This window comes from Paramacrobiotus metropolitanus, unplaced genomic scaffold, assembly GCF_019649055.1.
Source record: "Paramacrobiotus metropolitanus isolate TYO unplaced genomic scaffold, Prichtersi_v1.0 Parri_scaffold0000076, whole genome shotgun sequence".
Lineage (NCBI taxonomy): Eukaryota > Metazoa > Tardigrada > Eutardigrada > Parachela > Macrobiotidae > Paramacrobiotus > Paramacrobiotus metropolitanus.
This window is the reverse complement of record NW_026570296.1, coordinates 253146-274273: the sequence shown is the minus strand read 5'-3', so window position 1 is coordinate 274273 and position 21128 is coordinate 253146. Positions and strand designations below refer to the sequence as shown.

General features: G+C 40.3%; 2 protein-coding genes across 2 annotated transcripts; both read right to left on the bottom strand.

Annotated features, from left to right (window-relative positions):
* Positions 1 to 1699: 1699 nt before the first annotated feature.
* LOC129595317 (uncharacterized) lies at positions 1700 to 2934 on the bottom strand. Its single transcript, XM_055492282.1, has 3 exons — positions 2786 to 2934; positions 2561 to 2589; positions 1700 to 2250 (listed from the first exon to the last, which is right to left on the bottom strand). The coding sequence occupies exons 1-3, from the start codon at positions 2823 to 2825 to the stop codon at positions 1720 to 1722; spliced, it is 600 nt and encodes a 199-aa protein (XP_055348257.1). The 5' UTR covers positions 2826 to 2934; the 3' UTR covers positions 1700 to 1719.
* Positions 2935 to 4919: 1985 nt separating this feature from the next.
* Positions 4920 to 9460, bottom strand: LOC129595316 (uncharacterized). The gene is made up of 9 exons (XM_055492281.1): positions 9118 to 9460; positions 7191 to 7300; positions 7108 to 7129; positions 6960 to 7036; positions 6790 to 6872; positions 6568 to 6703; positions 6037 to 6073; positions 5640 to 5719; positions 4920 to 5562 (listed from the first exon to the last, which is right to left on the bottom strand). Exons 1-9 carry the CDS (start codon positions 9289 to 9291, stop codon positions 5259 to 5261), a joined length of 1023 nt encoding a protein of 340 aa, XP_055348256.1. The 5' UTR covers positions 9292 to 9460; the 3' UTR covers positions 4920 to 5258.
* Between the last annotated feature and the right edge of the window lie 11668 nt (positions 9461 to 21128).

Below are 21128 nucleotides of genomic sequence, written 5' to 3'. Positions count from 1 at the left end.
ACACACTGTTCTAACACAACTTGACCCAGAACAGTAGAAATATCTGAGCTGCTACTTAACAATAAGTACGAGTACAATACAAAGTAAAAAAATCATGTACTGTAACTTAACACGTTAGTCATTATCACGTCAGACATCATTGCAAGTTATGTACTGTATGTACAAGTAAACATTCCGTGTTTTCGGTTTCGATTAACTTATGTAAAATGTATCATAATATAGATATTACTAAACATACGTACGGGTTTATTAATGTTATATGACAGTCTGTTAGCGACCGCAAACCAACACATGCTTAGAGTTACTTATTTTTTAATAGTCATCGGCCAATATTCATCCGTGCTGGGCTTGTAATAATTATACTACTGCATATCGTTGGATCCCATAATATTGAGAATGCACCGTTTGCTGTGGCGTAAACTTTCTTTTCGAGTTGAGTTGATATGAAGCATTCTAAGTTTCCTGAGTAACCAATAGAGATATCTACGAGATTCCACGTGTACGGAATCACGGTTCATCTCGATAAATACGAGTGCGGATTACGCAGATTAGCCCAAAAAAAAACTGGTTTTCAGAGAAAATATGGTGCGGATGAAAAATTTTAAAAAGCGAGGCTGTGAAGTCGGCTACAGTTGCTTCAGATAATTTGATAAAGTAACCACAGCCACAGGGTCGGTAGTTGGGTACCGAATTTACAGCTGCAAGTACGGTATTGGCGCCCTTAAAGCGCTCGGCCAGGTTACAACTCCGATGTTGCATGTACCTAAAAAACAGCAGGTTTATGGATTACCTGCTACGGTGATGAAATTATTAAAATATTAACTAAACTTCAAAAATTGTCATTTATTTTAAAATTTAAAAAATGGTAGGAACATTTGTACGTACTTTGCATAATTCGTAATGGGCTAGGCATTATTAATTTTGTTCTACGTTGGTCACACTTTTTGCGTTGTTTGCTGCGTTACATACTTTATGCATAACCCCAATGCAACATACACTTTGAGTTCGTACTTGAAAGGTGTCTGCAGATCATTTACTTCGTGTGTTGTTATCTTGCTGCATCACTTTTCAACTCTAATTTTCTGAATGGCACATTTTCAGAAGTACGTACTAAAAGTATAAGAAAAAAAACCTTCTGCTCCGTTTTCCCTGCATTCCGACAAATTGCTCGTAACATACAGCGCGTGCGCTCTTTGGATCTACATAGACAAACGCTGTCGAAAAATCTCTTTGGAACGGAGAAGGCTGGTGGACAGCGTTTAAGTCCTGAGAATAACATGGCAAAGGTCAGAGTTTTCTGCAAGCAGTTCCTTCTTATAATAACTGGAATGGATGTTTCATTTCACTTATACGTATACTATATACAGTACAATGTAGGACTAAATGGTCGCATAGCCCCATACCCAGCATTCTGTACGCAAGCGGTGCAGTGCACTTGTACGAAACGGACATTTTGAACTCAGTCGTACAGTGCACTGCGCTGCATTCGTACTGAATGTGGACATGTTGGGTATGCGACCATTTTGTCCTAACCATGGTTAGTATACTCACATTTTGTCAAACTACATGCAAAGCAGATCGAACGTCAGAGTGTTATTATTATTAATTTTGTATTCGTTATAATTGGGAACAGCTTGCGCAAGTTCCCACTAAACAAATTATTATTAACACGATTATTTGGCGTGTTTTTATCAAACTACAGTACAGTAACCAAATCCATCAAGTGGGGGCAGGTAATCCACCCCAAAACTGGGCTACCAAGACAATGCTCGTCGAAGTTGGTTCGATAATTTGGCGGATCGGTTCCGCTTTGGCCATCAGTTGGCAAGTACCGGCCTGGCCCCGGGCTGCCGTGTAATACGCTGCTTTGCAGTTGGGATGGAAATCGCACAGAGATTTGCACTTATCAGCCGAGATCCGAGCTTTTTTACCATTGGCGCCCTGTAGCACCCTTTGACCTTTCTGATTCTTCAGCTCCCCAGCATCGAGAGATGCGTTGTCGCGTTGGATGAACGGCTTGTTGGTAGATCCGATCACTTCGTAATCGTTAAAGACCTCTGTACCGAAAGTGCAGTCGAACTGTGGTGGAACGAGACCGCATTGTTTGTCCCTGATGTTGTAGGATGCCATTCGGCAGTTGCCGTCTTCCGTGCATTTGTTGTAGCAATCCTTCGCTGATTCGCTGGCGGTGTAGAGGATCTCCTGATCACAGTCCACAACGACGGATTTGACTTCCACCATCTTGCTTTCCTGTATTGTACAAACACATAAAATATTGCACAATGTTCGTCGTTAATAAAACAATGTCAATCAACACATGTCATTCAAGGGGGAAATTCCTAAGAGTTGTTTTCTTTCCGTCTCGTGGTGGCAGTTTAAGTTAGCCTAGATTAAGTTCACCCAACGTTATCACATTCGAATACGAAATTCTTAATGCAGTTCTCCAGCATCCAGGAATGCACGTTCTTGCGTTGTTTGACAGGCTTGTTGGTAGATCCAAATCCAATCGCTTCGTATTCGTTAAAATCACTTCCTATGGCATTATCATTTGGCTACTTACAAAAACGCCGGCTCCGTACGCGAGGGTAACTGTAACATGCACAGTAAGTACACTTGAACTTTTTGCATACATATTTAAGTCACTGAAAGTAAACGTTAATATCAATTACGATTCATAAATATTTTACCATATTTTAAACAGTAAACTATTTATTATCAATAGGTGGCTTTCTTGACCTTTGACCAGCTGCCAATAAAATTATGAAATCTGAATGGTCAGCCTTACCGATTCCAGCAAGAACAGCCACAGACAAGAAGGTTTGCATTTTCTTGTGGAGATGTACAGAGAACTGTTATGCTGCCGACTGGACGCTATGGTAATAATTAATCTGATGCTAGTCAACACTCAACACATATACGGTTGAACTATAATACGGTAATGTTACGCTCTACAAAAATTTTTGGTCCAGACTGCGTCGGCTTATATATCTGCCCATGCATCTTTGGTTTGTGTTAAGTAGTTGGTATTCGACTAGTGCTGACACCGAGTATCGTAACCTGTTGCTATCCTCATTAACTAATTCCCTGAAGTTAGCTGTAGACATCGAAACCATTTCACACTGACACTAACTTGGGGCGCTTCTATATACCTCGAAAGTGAAGTATTTTATGCTTGGTCTTGTCAGTTCCAGGCTCCGGCTGTAAGAAAAACGTATTTAATGGTTTTCGGTTACCGGAAGTGCATGACTACAAGACTGCAGCATATTAACAAAATTGATTCTGGTTTAAATAAAGCACAATATTAAACGGTTATGAAATTGTCTCTCTAGGCACAGTACTTTACTGTACTTAACCCAGGAAAACCGGGTACTAGAAGGGATAGGACTACGGTTTTGAAAATTTGCATTCTGGGATAAAAAAATTCAATTAAGAGAAAAATATTTTTTTCAAAATTTTACCGACCATAGGTCAAGCGGGAGATGACCATGTCGAAATAACACGCATGGGAACCATGTTGGGCCGACATGTTATCTAATTACGTTTATAACAATAGTTACAAAAATCGCACGGGATACGACAATAGCTCAAACAACAGATCTCAACGAGTACTTAAAAACAAGAGCATTGTGATGGTCATCGAGATGACCAGTGGTCAAGAAAAAAATAAAAATTGCAGAAATACAGATCGCAGCCGGCACAGTCGTTTCATCACACACACAGTCAGTAGAAAATGAGAAAAAATGGCAAAAAATTTGGAAAGCCTTTTCCAGGGAAGACAAACAAGTTTCGTAGTTAACGTTTGTGGTATAACGGGAAGCAGGCCTTGTGCAAGCGGACATTGCACTTCCCGCACTTCTGCCACGCTGAACTACGCCGGCAGTATTTGCAGTGGCCTCGCTTGCATCTTTCCACAATGTGATTGATCCCGTCAAACCGAACAGTGCTGGTCACTGGTGTTGAAGGTCCAAGACGAGCCGGCTTTTGCAGTCCCGACAGAAGCAACCCTTCGACAACTTCCGATAAAAACTGGATCTGTGTCAGGTTTCCTCCTACCTCTCTGTGGATACGCCACGCTGCTACAGTCATCAGAGAAATTGAGTTGGCAAAGAATGGCCACCACCACTTCTTCGTTCGAATCATCGGCCGGTAATCACTGATGAACCTGTCGCATAAATCCACACCGCCCATGTACTTGTTATAGCTGCCGATCATTTTTGGCTGGTCAATATTGACGTGCTTTTTCAGTGATGCGTTCCATCGTCTTGCTTTTCCTAGTGGCGCGACAGTCTCGCAGTTTGAAGCCAAACAAACTGGGGTATTGTCCTAACTTCAAATATGTACTGTACTAACTGAGCGTCGTCGTACGTAATAATAAATCCCGGCCAATAATTATCCGGGAGGAATAATCGGGGTTCCCATTGACTGTGCATATTCGCTGCCTTGCACAAATATGCATAATCGATGTCGTATTTAGGTTTAAACAGAGAGCGAAGATAATAATAACACGCAAATAGTTTTAGGTTAGTTTATTCATTGAGCACAATTTTGTGGTTAGCAGCATATTAGCAACATTGATTCAAGTGTGCCGTGCATGTTCATTGTTCGCTAGAATAGTAGGCGTTGAGAAGTTACTTAATTGTTATCTCTATAAGCGGAACGGGTATAATAAAGAGTAAATTTTCTGTAAGTGAGATCTCATGCGAAGAAATGCAGCATACGACACAGAAGGTGACGCAGCAGATACGGCATTAAGTATCAATGGTGTAAGCGAGTAGTCATACAAATGATGTAACGAAATGCTACGGCGGGTTATTTATACGATTTAATTTATATGGTATACAAATTGACGTCTAAGTAATAATAAAATATTAAATTAATAGTCATAATTTTGTTAAGTGATATACACCATGTATCCGCGCTTTATTGATTACACACGGACTGTATGCGTTAAAGGAAATGGCCCGGTACGTAGTGCAAAAAATGGGATACATACACTAAAACTTTCGCTTAAAACTGAAGTATTCTTTGATACCAAGAGTACTAGCATGCCATGGTACTAGTACCGTAGTACGATAAACATAGAACGACGTTGGTGTAGTATCACAGTAGAAAAACAAGACTCACGATATCAAACTTAAATAAAATCCAATGAAAAATCAACCATCAACAATCGGTAGCGCAATCGCAATATCATCCACCGGCGCCGAAAGCGGAGTTCGCCGCTGCTGTTCAAAATAATCTGTCAGTCAGTATGGATGCTATAGCTCCTGTTTCTTGTGCCAGAGCGCGCTCATCTTGCCGTCGATGGAGGCCCAGTGCTGTAAATCAACACCCTTATCCACCAGCGTCCCGTCTTCCGCCTGGAAGAGCGACCGCCCCGAGGCCTGGCTAGCTCCGGCGCCGTATGTCCCTCCAAGGCCGGTATAGGGCCGACTGGGACGCGCCTCCTCCCCGCCGCTGTAGGAGGAGACATTGCTGGGATAATAATAGTCGTCGGCGAGGGGTGGTGGCGCGGGCATGATGTTAGGTACCGTGCCGAAGCCCAGACGACAGCACTGGATCCTGCAGTGTACAGTACATTCGTTTTAGACAAGCATAAACTAACAATAAGTAACAGATATGTGCGCACATCGACGTACCATTCGATATGCGCTTCCGTCGTGTAAGGATTGACCTTCTTCCCTATTCCCGTCATTACGTATCCTGTTGTACAGTACACCTGCACCACAAAGTGAAATCACAATCACTTAACATAATTTTATGCTTACCGCGGCGGATGAATAAGTGCGTTTGAAATTAAGCATTACTGCAGTTAAAAACTTCAACACGCGGATCCTTGCAATAAAGCGCGTGTTTTTTCGCTTATTACGTATGTACTTACTTTAATACTCGTACATTTTACAAATATCCAACGCATGAAATAAATGTGCGACTTAATATACAACATTATTACATAAGGTTGGATAATAATAATTTATAACCTAGAAGTACAAGTGCGGTTTAAGCACTTGAGCGCAGAATGCTAAATGTACGTACCAGGAAATACTGGGGAGTATCGTAATATTCCCAAAATCTACAAAGCAGGGCACGATTTTTCAAGTAGCAGTCGCTGCATTGTAAAGAATAATTATAATTCATAATGCCATTATGAGGAGGTTGCATTACAAATCTATGAAATAAAAAAGTACCCCAACAAAATCTCACCATGCACTATTGTTAACCGTATACCCGCAATGTACTACTTAATACATCTAAGCCTTTTCAGTGGAATAATTTAAATTATGTAGCTGTGCAGAAAGCCTGCATTTTTGTTTAATAATGCAGGAGTCTACAAATAATAGTATGTACTGAGCATAATTTTATGAAGCAAGTGCTTTACTGTTGGATAAATGTTATTTTTAAGAATAAACAAAATCCATTAATACATACGTTATAAATGCATACATAAATATCAGAACAGTAAAGTTAATAATAAGTATAAAACAATGAGAACGCTAATATATAGTAACAAACATTACTGCATAACAGTAATAAAATACTGTTAATTGATAAAGTGTAAGTACGTACTGGTCATGCGTGGGGAAATAGTAACAGGAGGAATAATCGATGTAGTATCCCGTCGGTGCTTTACAGCATTTATACGGTGACGGATCATCCAGCGTCTTCCGGTAGATGTTGAAGGAGAAGTCATCGTCATAAAAACCTTGTGTTCCAATAATGTTCATAACACGGTGTATTATGGAATTCATTAGGATTATGGTATTATGGAATTATGGTTATCGTAATTACCAACAATAAAGCTGTCCACCGACGCATCATGGTATTTTGGTGTGTAGCAGAAGAACTGGAAGGTCATGTTCTTGGAGAAACAACTACCGAAATCAATTATATATTTAATTAAAATTTAAATAATTTTGATATGTAAAGTGTAATAGCATGTGCGATAAGGAGACACTTACTTGGGATAATAAGGATAAATGCCGTTGGTGGGCGGTTTATAAGGAAACATGTACTTGCACCACACATTGCCAATATTCTGCCAAATTAGGACAACAACAAGATATCTCATTAACCGGTACTTTTCTGCGCGGTGCAAACCGTGTATACCTGATAGTCACTCAATGAATCCCTGTCAAACGCAGCAATTTATATAAACATATGAAAAACGTTGCGTCGGAATGCGTACATACAGTATCCCGATGACGGCCTCCCCATCGAGGCATTCTACATTCCATTTCCGCCAAGGATGTCCGGGACCGGGGCCACCGTGGGCGCAGAATGTACTGATAATGTTATCACCCTGCAATCAAAGTGCTTCCAAAAAATACACAAAATAAGGCCTTCCGGAAAAACAACCGTTTTGTTACAATTTATCAAGATTCAGATCTATATTGCCACGAATGGGATACACCAGAGCCGGCAAACCAGAAAAGACTGACCAAAACCAATATTATATTCTGAATGACCGTAATCGAAAACCCGGCCAGATAGTATTCATTTCTTTTAAAACCTCTCCCGCTTCGAGCGCCACAGCGGAAGAGTTTTGACTACCTTCACCAAATGTAACTAAATTATTATAATATAATTATCATCGTGGTATTTTTAACCAGGCAATGTTGCCACGTAAACCAAATAAAATATAGTTAAAAAATGAAAGTATTTTCCGCTAATTAAAATATCGGAATCAATTTAATTAGCAGACCGTTGGCGTTATTGCGACAAGAACGACTACATATATCCAACGCTGTCATCGAGGACAATTTCTAAACAAGTGCCGGCCAAGCAGCGATAAACAGAACTACCGCCACTGTTCAGTGCACAAGCCCGTTAGTTGACCAAATTACAACTACATTCTAGTTAAAATAGCCCGCTAAGCCAGTGAGTGGCCGAACTGCCACTATGGATAGCTATGTGAGCGGTTGACCGAGCTGTCATTACTGTCCGATGCCGAGTGAGCGAGTGAGCGAGTGACCGAGCTGTCACTAGTTTTCAGTGTAAAAAGCCCGTTAGGGAACGAGTGACCGAGTTACCACTGCTGTCCGGTGCACAGAGCCCGGTAGGAGAGCGGGTGACCGCGCTGTCACTAATGTCCGGCGCAAAAAGCCCGTTCGGTGAAGGAGTAGTGAGCTGCCACTACTGTCCGTGTACAGATCCCGTTAGGTGAGCGGGTGACCGAGCTGTCAGTGGCGGCTGTCACTACTGTTCAGTGTACAAAGTCCGTTAGGTGAGCGGGCGACCGAGCTACCACTCCTGTCCGGCGCAGAAAGCCCGGGTGGTGAGCGGGTGACCGAGCTGTCATTATTGTATATTGTACATGAGTGACTGAGCTACCACTACTGTCCGGAGAACGGAACCGGTTAGCTAAGCAAGTAATCGAGCCACCACTACTGACCGGACATACACCACTGGGCACACACCAACTTCCAGTGAAAGGAGCCAGTGAAGTGATGAGTTACCGAACTAGTGATCCAGTGCGCTATCACTGTTTCGAATTTCACAACTTATAGACTGATATTTCGGCTTTCTATTCGGGTATGGGATATCGTAAAATTATCTGTATGTGCAGCGAAAGGGAATGCTTTCAAGGTTGAGAGAATCATGAACTGATTTTCATAGAAAATTCGTGTACCGATCATGTTTCGACGGATAGACTGATGTTAATCTAATAAATATTCATTCAAATCCAAATAAAATGGCCATGGACCACAAGAAACGCGGAGGCGAAGCCGAGGCTGTTTCTTGTAATACATTATTGGCAAAAACAGTGCTTATAAATACTTCAAGTAAATAAATTATATTTTATTAATTATTATTATTTAAGTTATTATTACTTTATTATTGTGATTTGAGCTATTAGATGGCATTTTTATATTAATTGGTAAGAGTGCCATAAGTATTTATTTCATAATTCAAATAATATTATGCAATAATATTGTGGATAATCACGTACCATAAATACTTAAACATAATACAGCATATAAACGTTCATTTTAACGTTAAAACAATAACTGATATCAAGCATAAATGGAAATTTATTAAATTACATGAACGATGACGTAAATAATTATTCTTGTTAATATTGAACGATTTAATACCTATTTTAACGCGATCACATACCGTTCCGTAAACAGTATACGTGCGGTAGTATCCCAACGTGGCGTAAGCCCCGCCCATCATCACCAAGAATACACATCCCACAACAATACATAGTGATGCCCGGGATAGCCTCCCCCTTCTTCCCGACGTAATACCGGGTGTCCCGGAAATACGGGCGGCGGCTTCTGTTTTCATGGCTGTGCTACTTATAACATTGGCTGTATTGTCACGGCTACCATGTTCACGAAAGCCGCGACGTGGATATACGGCGCGCTCGTGTTGCTTAATTGTTTGTCATCATCATGAGATGCTGCAAGACAATTACCTCGCCAATCTGGGCGTGCTGTACGGTAATGACGGTGTGGGCCTGCAGAAATGGAACTAAGAAGCGGAAGACAACAGCGTCTAGTACATTATCTGCACGGTTTCACGGTCATGCCGCAATAAAGGCCAAACGCTGCCGGCATCTGCATCCGACAGTGCTCGTTCATCTCTCGTAGTCGTCAGTCACTTGCCGAAAACATATTTTTATTGTGCGCATCACAGATTCCTTTCGGTTTTTTTAACCTACCACGTTTTCGAAAATCTTGAAAGTAATTTTTAAAGATTATGATGAAGTTGTTAATTGCCTCATACTCGTACAATAATTATTATATGAGGGCAGTTACAGTACATATGTAAAAGATGTTCGTATCTTTTTGTTTACCCGACATAATTACTATCTTGCATTCGTGTAGTACTGTCAAGGCCCTTGCAGATACAGGTATCTGTTAACATGTCGGCGTTCTATCGAACTGCAAAATCTTTAGTAATATTTTTAACTACATTTTCATTTTACATTCACATCTTAATAAAAATTTGTATTTAAATTTACACAATTTTACGTTACAAATTTTAAATTACCCGTTTTAATTTTCATGATTACATAATTACACTCACATTTTAATGTGCATACTTTATTTTGTCCGTGATTGCTTTCTTCTTTGCGTACTTTCTTCCGAATACCGTGTGCCTCGAGTTTGGTTTGACCAATAAAATTATCGCATGTGATCATATAAGCTACCTCTACAATCATCGTTATACAGTGAGTAAACTTTCTGCATGTCCAATTTTATATAAAATAATGTTTCACACATAGCAAAATCACGTAATGCAAAATCACATAATGTAAGAATAATATACAATTATAAGAATTGCGTTGCACATTTGCAGTGTGTTGAGGAATGGGAGCAGCGCTGACATGACAATATATCTGTACGACTGCATTTTAATATCTGATGCACATTTTCCAAGCTTAGTTTTGTTAATTACTCTCTATGTTAAGAAAATTTCTTACCAGGGGCCGCTCAGAGGCTACCCCACCCCGAAAAACCTGATTTTTTGTTTGAAGAATAGTGGGCCGTGAGAACACTTAAAAAATAGTTTCACCGGCAATGATCCAGTGGGCGTAGCCAAAAGCCAATTCCGAGGATGCAGCATCATGCAAGTATCGTATAATTATATTGTCAATGTACAATGTACATATTACTTTGTAATTTTCTGGCCATAGTATTCCTGATTCGGCTGCGAAGCGATATTTTACGTGCATAATGTTTGTACCCCCTCCCGTCTGCAGATTTGCATTGATTTTATCTTTGAACAGCGGACTTGCCAACATAAACATTCTAGAACGTCTTGCAACTTATCGGCCTAGGCCTACATAGCAAATGTGTACCTGCAGGCTGCAGCAGCTCAACATACAAAATATTGTAGCAGCAGAAGTAATTAACTGCTGAATACGGACAGAAGAGTAAATGCCAAACACGACAAACGTTTTATACGAGTATTACCAAGCCGGTCATACAAAACGGAAAAAAGTGATGGAGCAATACTATAAATTGAGTGTTAACGGGCAACACTATGACTGGAAAATACGTATTTTAAACCGTATATTTTTAACCGCCGAAAATACGTACTTTTAATCGCCGAAAAAAGAATAGTTAGTAGCTACCCATAACTACTCGTATGATACTTTGGTTGGTTTGCTATAATAAGTCAAAGGGAGATGGTCATTCGGTTGAACAATCGTAAATCACAAATTCCCCAAACCGATTTCCTTCCTCTTTTTTTCTTTTGTCGGTTAAACACAAAGTAGTTTAAATTTTTAAAAAAGATGAACCGTTTTCCTGCAGTGGCGTCGTTAAAAAAGCAGTAACGACTTATCTGAAGCCACGCCACGCGAGCCCCTACCCCTATTAACAGTGTTTACGTGATGCCACAAACCTGTGTGTTTCGGGTGAGCGACTCACAAAAAACGGCATGTGATACACAAGTGTGCATGTCGGTTCATTCAAATCACTTTCGCCCCGACTGATAACGTCTGGGCAGTTAGATTTCTATCTGGTGCAGCACGAAGGCTGTCGTTATTGAACATATTTCTTTCCGAAAACGCAAAAACTGATTTCCGCTGACAAACATTTGCCGGCAATTGAGCTTTCCCATTGCCATCGTCCAAACCTGCCTAACATGTTTTGTATTATGTACTATTTCATTATTTTGATTATACTTGTATAAAAACACAAATGATCTTTATTGTAAAAAATGATTTTAATTAACGTTACACGTTCACGAAACTTAATCCAACGGGTGGCATGAGCGTGCAACGATGATTAAGCTATGCGCTAATTAACGCATATGTATAAGAGTCTGAAATGCACTTTACGCCTGCTAATCCTCCATCTGCACTAATTAGACTGTGTGGAGCTGAACTGCTTATATATAAAAGATCAATTGCTAAATTAAAGACCGAACACAAAACAGTAGCAGTATTGCTGATGAGGCGTTGTGACTGTTATTATAATCATTACACCGATTAACTTACTACCTGCGAAAATTGCATGGGCTACATTAGTTCTTTTTCTTGTTATTGGAAAGGTCATGTACTAATTAATCACTGCATATGCTGCTAATGCGTATAAAGCCATGCTTTAATTGAGAGTGCCATTTGTATTGTACGTAGGTGCGGTATATACTGTACGTTGCGACCGACGTGTACCTTGAAGATTAGGTTTTTGCAATTATCATCAAGTATTCATACTCATCGTTAATAATAATTGACTACAAAATCTGCTTTACTTGTTTTTTTTTGTATTCCAGACAATTTAACAATATCGATTCGCGCACTGGACAAAGCATTCTCCATGTTGTTCCACTTGGCAAAAATATTTGTCAAAAACTGAATATATGCTAATTATTATTTTATGCTTAACTTGTATACAAGATCATAAAAAAATATCACGCTTTCTAATATGGAACAATAAAGGGATGCCGGTTTGTGGTGTCCGGCTCGCAAATCGTATTGTCAAAGTGTCCGGAATGCAAAAAACATCGATTAACTATAGAGTACAGTATAATTATGCCTAAAACGCAAATTTCATGACTTTTGTTCCTACTTCCTTGCATGTTAGCCAGAACCGCAACGATCATACTACCTATTTCATTATATTTTCCCGTAGCAGTGGCAGCGCGTAAAACTAAAATCACCACTTATCACTAACTAAATTATTAACCTTCGAAAAGTGATGCGCAAAATATTGCTTTTTGACGTGCACCGGTTAAAAGAAGACATAATTATCGCAGACGCGCACGTACGCGTAAGTAATATTGATGCGAAAAAAACATCTTATCAGCAACTCACACAGAGTCGCGCCGTAACGGCTGTGGATTCTATGCGCTGTTCCAATGCGCGCGGCAAAACTTGTCAGTGAGGTACCAAGTCAAACTTGACTTTTCAGTCGAATGCATTCTGCACCGCATTGCACCGTATAAAAATATATCTTCGTTGATCCGCTGCTATGTATTCAAAATTTAACTATCCGGCATCTAATAATTAATACGAGCTAATGTATTAGTAAATTCGCAACATCTTCTAAGACATTCAGTCAAAGATTGTTACACCGTTTCAGCTGTTCTTTCTGGGCAATGCACCTTTAGCCCTTGCTTTAACTTTTGATCGTCGATAATGTGCAATGCACTGTTATTGCCTAATTACTCTGTACATCATAATCCAAGTGCACCTGTACTCTGTAGTGCTATCAAGTAAGGTTGTGGTGGATGCCGATGGCTTGTTACTGGCTTAAAGCACAGAAAACTGGGAGTTTGTTAAGTCTCCAGGGAGGCGTATTCCGTTGAAAATGCACTGTAGGTACAAAATGGGCCAAGTCTTAAAACCTTTAAAACTTTTAAAACTTTTAAAACTTTTAAAACTTTTAAAACTTTTAAAACCCTCTGAAAATGAAATCAGCTGTATATCACAACATACTAATTATGTATACTTTCGTTACCGTTTTACCAATCGCGAACTAGTATTTCGCTCAGACACAAGTAGGCAACAAACACCTGCACTCAGATCGTTATTAAAAACCTTTTGACCTACCAAAAAGCAAATGCAAAAAATTTATAATTAACAATACACGTACTTAAAAGATAGAAACAACATTTTTTGTACGATCAGGATTTATGTAATTTCGACCGGAACACTTCATGTCCGACTTCGACAAAATTTGTATCGTTACAAAATTTGTTTTTTCCCGGCAAAAAAGTGCTGTTTTAAGGGGTACTGTGACCCACGCGAACTACGGGTGACTACACATGTGGATACAAGTAGCGAAATAAATATCAATCACCTATTTACTTTTAATGAGGTATACACTACACCAAAATTGTTGCAGTCATACATTTGTCATACATTTGCCATTTAATTTGCCACCATACATTTGCGGGCCAGTGCGGCTAGGCAATCCAACTTTGTTAGTTTGATTTAATCAGTTTATTTATTTTTTGAAAATGAAGTAAATTCATTTTCGTTTTGTACATGTACATTTGCACAGTGGCGGCCCATGCAGCCGCGCGTGTGTGGCGGTGACAAGAGATATATCGCGTAGTGCAGTGGCTCGCGTGGCGTGGCTAACCCTCGTCAAAAAGTTTGTTCTAAACTGTATCAACATACCTCAAATGTTAAGCCGTTTATCATAAAATGTGCCGACGGCATGATTTTGGCAGCAGATCTTATGTAATGATTTATATCAATACGAAAACGTATCGAAGTTACAAAATTTATTCGAAACTCGTACCCGCGTCTTCGCAACTGTTTAGCCAAAACGTTAAACAGAAGCAAACGTAATACAAGAAGAACAAAAGCTTTGTCGGTCGACCGACATGTAAACAATATCTCGCTCAGCAAGAAACAATTACAAAAAGATAAAAAAAATAAACCAGCCAAATTCCAAGATCCTGCACTACGCATACGAATTACTCCGCCCATGTTAATTGCCAACAGTCCCGACGCCGTCGCGGTTCTGGTTCATTGCAAATAACAATGCAAGATATTGCATCTGAAGCTAAAGCTTTGTCGGTCTACCGACATTGATCGCCTCGCCACATAACCTAAAAGCGATTTTGATTCATGTGTCGCCGTTATAGAGCATCAAAGCTTTTCTGCAGAACCTTGATAAATAATCAGTTATGAAAGGCATAGTTTCTATGTAAGGACATGATCGGTCGACCGACAACAATTATCCTCAAAACAAAAGTCGCAAAAACAAAAAAGCAAAAATCGCAAAAAAAGAAGCAAAAGTCTTTCGAAACAAAAAACAAATTGCCCCAATTTACCTAGTTGGAGGCAAAACGTTAACGACAAAATTTTGAGTATTATTTGACACTGCCCACGCAGTGGCTGCATTACTTTTGTTGCCGACTACGCTCACTGTAGGCTACTTTCATGCTGCTTCTGATTGGCTGTATGGCAGTTTCAGTGCTCACCGCAAGTTCACGTTCAGCGCCGTTGCACCCAAGCTGATTTTGACAGCCAGTTTTGGTAAAGGCAAATCTCGACTTTTTTGTAACTGTGCTTTTGAAATGGTTTCTGGTATTTTATTTGAATCATTGACGTTTTTTGCTTTATGGCTGTCGACAGTCAAATTTTATTCAAAACATTTAAAAAAGCACTGCTAGTGTTGATACTTTTGCGTGGCACTGTCACGCACGGCATGCTTATGGAAAAAGTGCAACATTCGACACAGTCTGCAATGATGCGAGGATCCACTGCAATTTCGGACTAGTTCTAGGGTAAGAGCTTATCGAATAGTTTCCAATTTAAACGTCATAAAGATAGCACGTGTCGAATTATTGTGTGCCTTTTTATTTCCAGCTCCTTAGGAGGTTCTGCTTAGATGGACAAAAGTGTATGAGAACATGCAGTAAAGCAACAGGCAATCTAATTGTGTAGTAGACTAAATAAAGCGCTATTTTCAGCTACAAAACGATAAAACAAATTTTAATTTAAGGGGAATATTAGACCTTTTTGTTACCTTAAACATAAGAAGCGAGCAGAAACTAGATTTTTTACTAAAGAAGATTTCTTTAGGTATTTCAAAGTGCCGCAGGGACAAGTTCACCGTAATAAAACTGGAGCTGACTTTAAGTCTTTTTATTTTTTTATTTTTTTTGCATGTCGACATGCATATGTCTATCGTATTGCTTATTTGTATGTCGACATGCCTATTTCAAAAGTGGCAGTCAGTGCGTAATTGGTGGTGCGCATATGAAGCGTCCATAACTTGTTTTTGCCATTTTCCAGATTCTCTTTCAAATAATAAATTTTTAAAAAATAAGAAATAATGAATTAATGCGTTGTTGCTGCACTGTCCTGACCATTGCAGTTGGCTCATAAAAACAATACAGAGTATTTATGCCAAAGTGTCCATTTTTCCATTCGCTTTATTTCATTGGTCAAATGCTCCGTTAACAAAAACAATAATGCTTAATTTAAGATTTTTCGTTTGAAAACTGCATGTCGACATGCACAGCAATTTTGTTGCTGGTGTATTAAAAGTCCTAACACGCAGCGCTTTTCTATAACGAATAACCGTACTTGAATGCAGTAGATCAGGAATGCAGCATCTGTTGCGTTCAAGTAAACCTTGATTGCAACTGTTGTGCATCTGAAAATATCTTATTGTAAATAAGTTAACCATGCTGATGGATCAAAATCTGAATGTTTTGCAGGGCAGATGAAGTGTTGCTCTCCAGGTCCTTTGCCAGACGCGAATTCACCGGGAAGCGCGTGGATGTCGACATCCATGATTGTCCTTGCCATCGTGGATAATTGACTTGTTATGCATTTAGTAGTCGCTAATGCTTCCATGCTGGCTCTTTTGCAATTTCTATCGCTCTTGCCAGTTTTCCGTTTATGCTTCTGGCGCATTATCCAAATCAATTTTTTTACTTAATTATGTTGGTATTTTCATGAGAAGGTATGTCTCGGATGTTGGTCTTTTTGTGTACAACTAGTTATGTGGAATATGCCAAAATAAATACAAAATGGTATCTGATATCCATATCTAAATGTTTCATATTTGTAAGTTTAATATAAAAAATGAGGTAATCTCTAATATCTAAAGCTAATTCAAAAGTAATGATTAAACTATATGATATTTCTGACGAGGGTAAGTGTGCCGTTACTGCTTTTTTAACCACGCCATTTCAAGCTTTTTTAAAAATTTAAAGCACTCTGTAAAGGGTGCTGTAAAGGGGTTACTAACCATAAGCACTACAGCGCCAATGCATACGATTTTCTTTAAATTGGTTTTTGGACATGCGACTAGACCATTTCCGGCGAAACAATTTTTTAAGTGTTCTCACTGCTAACTCTGTCTTCAAACAATAGTGAAATTTTCGGAGGGAGCAGCACTAGCCTTTGATCGGGGGCTCTGGTTGGTACTTGGTACAATGTATATTCAGTGCCGAAACAGGTGATTTACAGAACTAAACTCGAAATGCGCACACGTTCAATTAAATAAGACGTACGATAAGCAATTAATCATACGTACTCGTACTCAAATTATTATACGCATTATAAATATAATAATTCTACGTACGTACAAGTACTCGGCAGTTTACAGCAGCTGTACCGGACTACCGGTCATAACTCGTAATTGCAACGATCCTGATGTCAGTGCGCAATTTGCAACGTTTTCTAAATACCGGTATATGCTTTAAAATCCATTATTATAAGTACTGTTGTACGGTATCTGCACAACAGCATAAATAATGGACTTTAAATAAAGCGTATTTCGAACAGCTTTTCTATGCTCTTTTTGGAGTACTTCCGGTTTTTGTCTCTGTCTGTTTTAATATTCCACGTCCATCCAGGGGATTTTTAAAATTTATGGCATAGCTTAGCCTCGGTATCACGCGAGAAAAAACCTGATTCTGGTTTGTACAAAATTATGTTATTTTTTGCATGATAACGAAACATCGAACGTTTCTAGGACATTTGCGCCGCGGACACCGATGAAGCCTCGAGTGGTATCGGGATAACCGTCGCCTCGCAAACTGCTATCCCTTGTTGCACATCGTCGATCCACGGAGCCGATCGAGCAACTCATTTCTTATCCAGATGGTGGAAATCCCCGGATAACCGGATGGAGGGCCAGCTGTGAAAGCTTTACGCTCTTGTGCGGGTGCGGGTACTAACTTGGGCGATTGGCAGACGCCAAAAATAATTCAGGCGGTTCTTGCGGTTTATAGCGTGGTTGCGCTTTAACATCACCCAAAAAACGAAAGTATTTCCGGCACGTGAACAATTAGATTCGTTATTTGCATGATATCGAAGCTTTTACCTTTTCCGCCGCGACAACGGATACAGCCTCGCCAGGAACCGGAACAACCGTGGGCCCGCTTCGAAACAGACTCAGAATTAATACAGTAATATGGAAACCTGAAACGTTTGTAATGCCTTCAAACTATATTTTTACGACGAATTTCCGGCCCACAGCAAACCAAATTCGCGCCCGGAAATTTCCGGGCGCATAGTTAATTTTTCCGGGAGCACAGCAAATTAATTACGCGCCCGGTAATATTGTATCTTTTTATTATTGTATTATATATCCTATAACAGAGGCAGCCATAAGTCGGCTGTCCGTGATGATCTCAGCGAGGGAGGGCGGTCAGATGAAGATCCTGTCTGTTGAGGAAATTCCGAAAAATGGCGATGGAGCGGAATCGAACCGCTGGCTACCGAGTGAGATCCACGTAGCACAGCCACGGTGCCATCGCCGCTGTTGACGAAGATCAAGATATTTGTGCTTGAGCTTGAGCCAACCAGGTAGGCGGCTGCTGTGTGTACAGAGGATTCTCCTCTTACAATCCATTATAATTATTATTATAATTTTCCGGGTGCGTAGCACTTTTGATTAATTATTGTCACATGGCTCACACATTAATCACAGACATCACTCATAATATAACTGCTTCGCTTGAGTTCGCACATATTCCATGTGACAGCATATCAAGAGCGAGTTGAACTTTCTTCGGTTTTCGCATCTGAATAAACAAAACAGGCCGAAGATATTAAAGCCAGATATGACCTTGTTCCATAATGTGCCCTCAGGAGTCGGACTCGTGAACGACATGGAAAAGGAGTTTTCAATGCCTTTAATACTGTAAACGATTATACCAAAAGCGTTGAACACTCCAGTTTCCATGCCGACTACGTTGCCGGTTTAGGAAACAATCCAGAGAATACAGCGAAAGACGCGAATACTGCAAATTTCTTCGATAAAAATGATTCATATTTATACTTCCGTGCTTCTTAATGTGCAGCCATACTTCGGCAGGGTTCCTAAATCCTGTCATGGCAACCTCCGCTCGCCGACAGCCGTGACTGCCCCAGGAATGTCTCCTCCTACAACGCTGAAGAAGAGACGCTTCCCCGTCGGTTTTTACCATCTCCAGAGCACGTGCAGCGTCCAGGCCAACCAAGCCGCCGATCAGAGATTAAAATAGTAGAAATTTAGTAATACACACTCCCCCCCACCCCCAGGGGGGCTGCTCCTAGTCCTGGGACCTCGGGGGCGCTGGGTGGGGTAAGTTAAAGTTCTTATTAAGCAGCTATGGATAAAGAATATTTTCGCGCGAAGCCGACCAGCTACATATTTTCATGAAAGACGCATGAAAAACTATTTTGCTGGAGTTTTAATTTGTGCCGAGCTTCACTTTACTAACGGTAATAAAACAACGAGCAAATATCTTGAACAACGTGTAATACGCGTACATAAATTTGCAGGTCAATACCGATTCTCGTAAAATGAACCGGTTATTGCTATTAATGAAGGTTGTTTTAAATTGGATTTATGCCGAAGGTACAGAAAACCTGACCCATGTTCTAAATTTCAAGTAGGGCCGTCGCGAATTATTACTGGTGAGAGGGATTTTTAAGGAATATTTAGTGCACGATTACCACTGTATCCAAGTGTGACGTTTAATAATACTAATTTCGCGCGAAGCCGACGGCAGATTTTGCCCTAAAAAATTAAGAAAATCCATTAAAAATACAAATTTTAATTCAAATTTTATATTCGACAGACCCCTCTAACGTTTTCTCAACGGATTTCAACTTTTTTAATCTTGCACATTCGAGAAGTTAATAATACACAGAGCACATTTAATAATACACAAACTGTGTAATAACACACACTATTTTAACCTATGCCGCTCTTTCGGACACCGGTTAGTCAGAATGCCGATCTGCATTCCACTGGGCTAGAAAAGGATTTGCCGGCAGGAACGGTGCTTGACCGATTCCACCTAGTGACAAATGCGCCGTCTGATAACTCTACTGCAGGTTCACCGGAAGTTGTAGTTGAGCGTAAATCATCGTGCTACTGTACTCTGTAGTTCTAACAATAACAATAACTAGTAGATCCCGTGCAAACTACGCGGAATAAGTAAATCACCGATGTATTAACGTGAAACGCAAGAAATATCACCGTTATTTTACTTATAGAATACATTGGATGACAAAAATAAGTAAACATGTGCCAGTCGATTTGCGGTAGCGTCCCATCTACGGATCTACCTACTTTTGTCGCCCTTCTGCCTGGTTATCATATTAAACATACTGCGCTCGAAATCAGCGATTTTGCAATCGACCGTAGACCACAAGAAACGCCGTAGCGAAACTGTTTCGTGTACCACATAACTTAAAACAGTATAGTACTTTGCATGCCGCCATAGTGCTGTAATGGTTGGAGATAAAGTGTACTATTACAGAGTACTATGTAGTTAAAAAACTAACAAATCTGATGTAATCTGATTTACTCACTTACGTCTCGAGGCTCGCGTTCGCTAAAGTGTAGGCAAACTGCCACTGACACGATCAGCCTCCTCGAAACTGAATGTTCACTCTTAGACGACCACAAAACGCTCGCATAGCGTTTTTTTGCAACATCTGCAAAACCATCAGCTGAAGTGGTATCACAACTTCCGCTGCTCAAAAGGTTTATGTTAGTGTCTGAATTCGGCGAAAGGCTCGTGCTGCCTTAAGATGGCTACCTGTTTTTTGGATGCGGCGACTCCGCGACATTATTGCAGCCGGACTTTCATGTGATCCCGGTCTCGTCCCACTGCCGTAAATACCTAGCCAGTGCATGCCCGTGTCATTTTTCTTTCAGTAGCCCTAGCGACCATGGCAACAGGGATAGATCAACCGGACAGATTATATTATTCATGCCGAACGTTCAAAACGTTTCTGAAAAACAAGCACAGTTATGATAATCTCATCAACAAGCATCACATACTACAAGTACACACTACCTTTTTCTTTTAGAGTGCATTTTCATGCAAAATCACACGCAGCGTAAGAGGCAATGAGAGGCACCATAAAAAATTCAGCCACACCTTCCCCGATCAATCCTCGATGCTGGCTACAACATTGATAACAGGAAGAAGACTGCCGGGCAATCTTCGGCATACTCGTATTGTTGATGTACAGTAGTTCAGGCCAGTATTTGGAATTTCTCAGCGCCATTAAACGTGGAATGTCTACCTTTTTTCCTTCTCGTAAACTCAGCAAAGGATTTTTTCCAGAGGGCGCTGGTGATTAGCCAGTTTGGAGAAAGGTCTTCGCTGGCTCCGCCGCGCCGCAGACCGGCGTCGGCTGTGGCTCCGCCTTCGGGGGACGCTACGGTAATGGCTCTCCTCAAAGCGGCTAA

Coding starts and splice junctions, on each gene's coding strand:
- LOC129595317 (XM_055492282.1), bottom strand. CDS start 2,825: ATGCAAACCTTCTTGTCTGTGGCTGTTCTTGCTGGAATCG. Junction 2,590..2,785: donor GGCTGTTCTTGCTGGAATCG/GTAAGGCTGACC, acceptor TGCATGTTACAG/TTACCCTCGCGTACGGAGCC. Junction 2,251..2,560: donor CGTACGGAGCCGGCGTTTTT/GTAAGTAGCCAA, acceptor TGTACAATACAG/GAAAGCAAGATGGTGGAAGT.
- LOC129595316 (XM_055492281.1), bottom strand. CDS start 9,291: ATGAAAACAGAAGCCGCCGCCCGTATTTCCGGGACACCCGGTATTACG. Junction 6,873..6,959: donor ATTTATCCTTATTATCCCAA/GTAAGTGTCTCC, acceptor TGATTTCGGTAG/TTGTTTCTCCAAGAACATGA. Junction 6,074..6,567: donor TATTTCCCCACGCATGACCA/GTACGTACTTAC, acceptor CCTGCTTTGTAG/ATTTTGGGAATATTACGATA.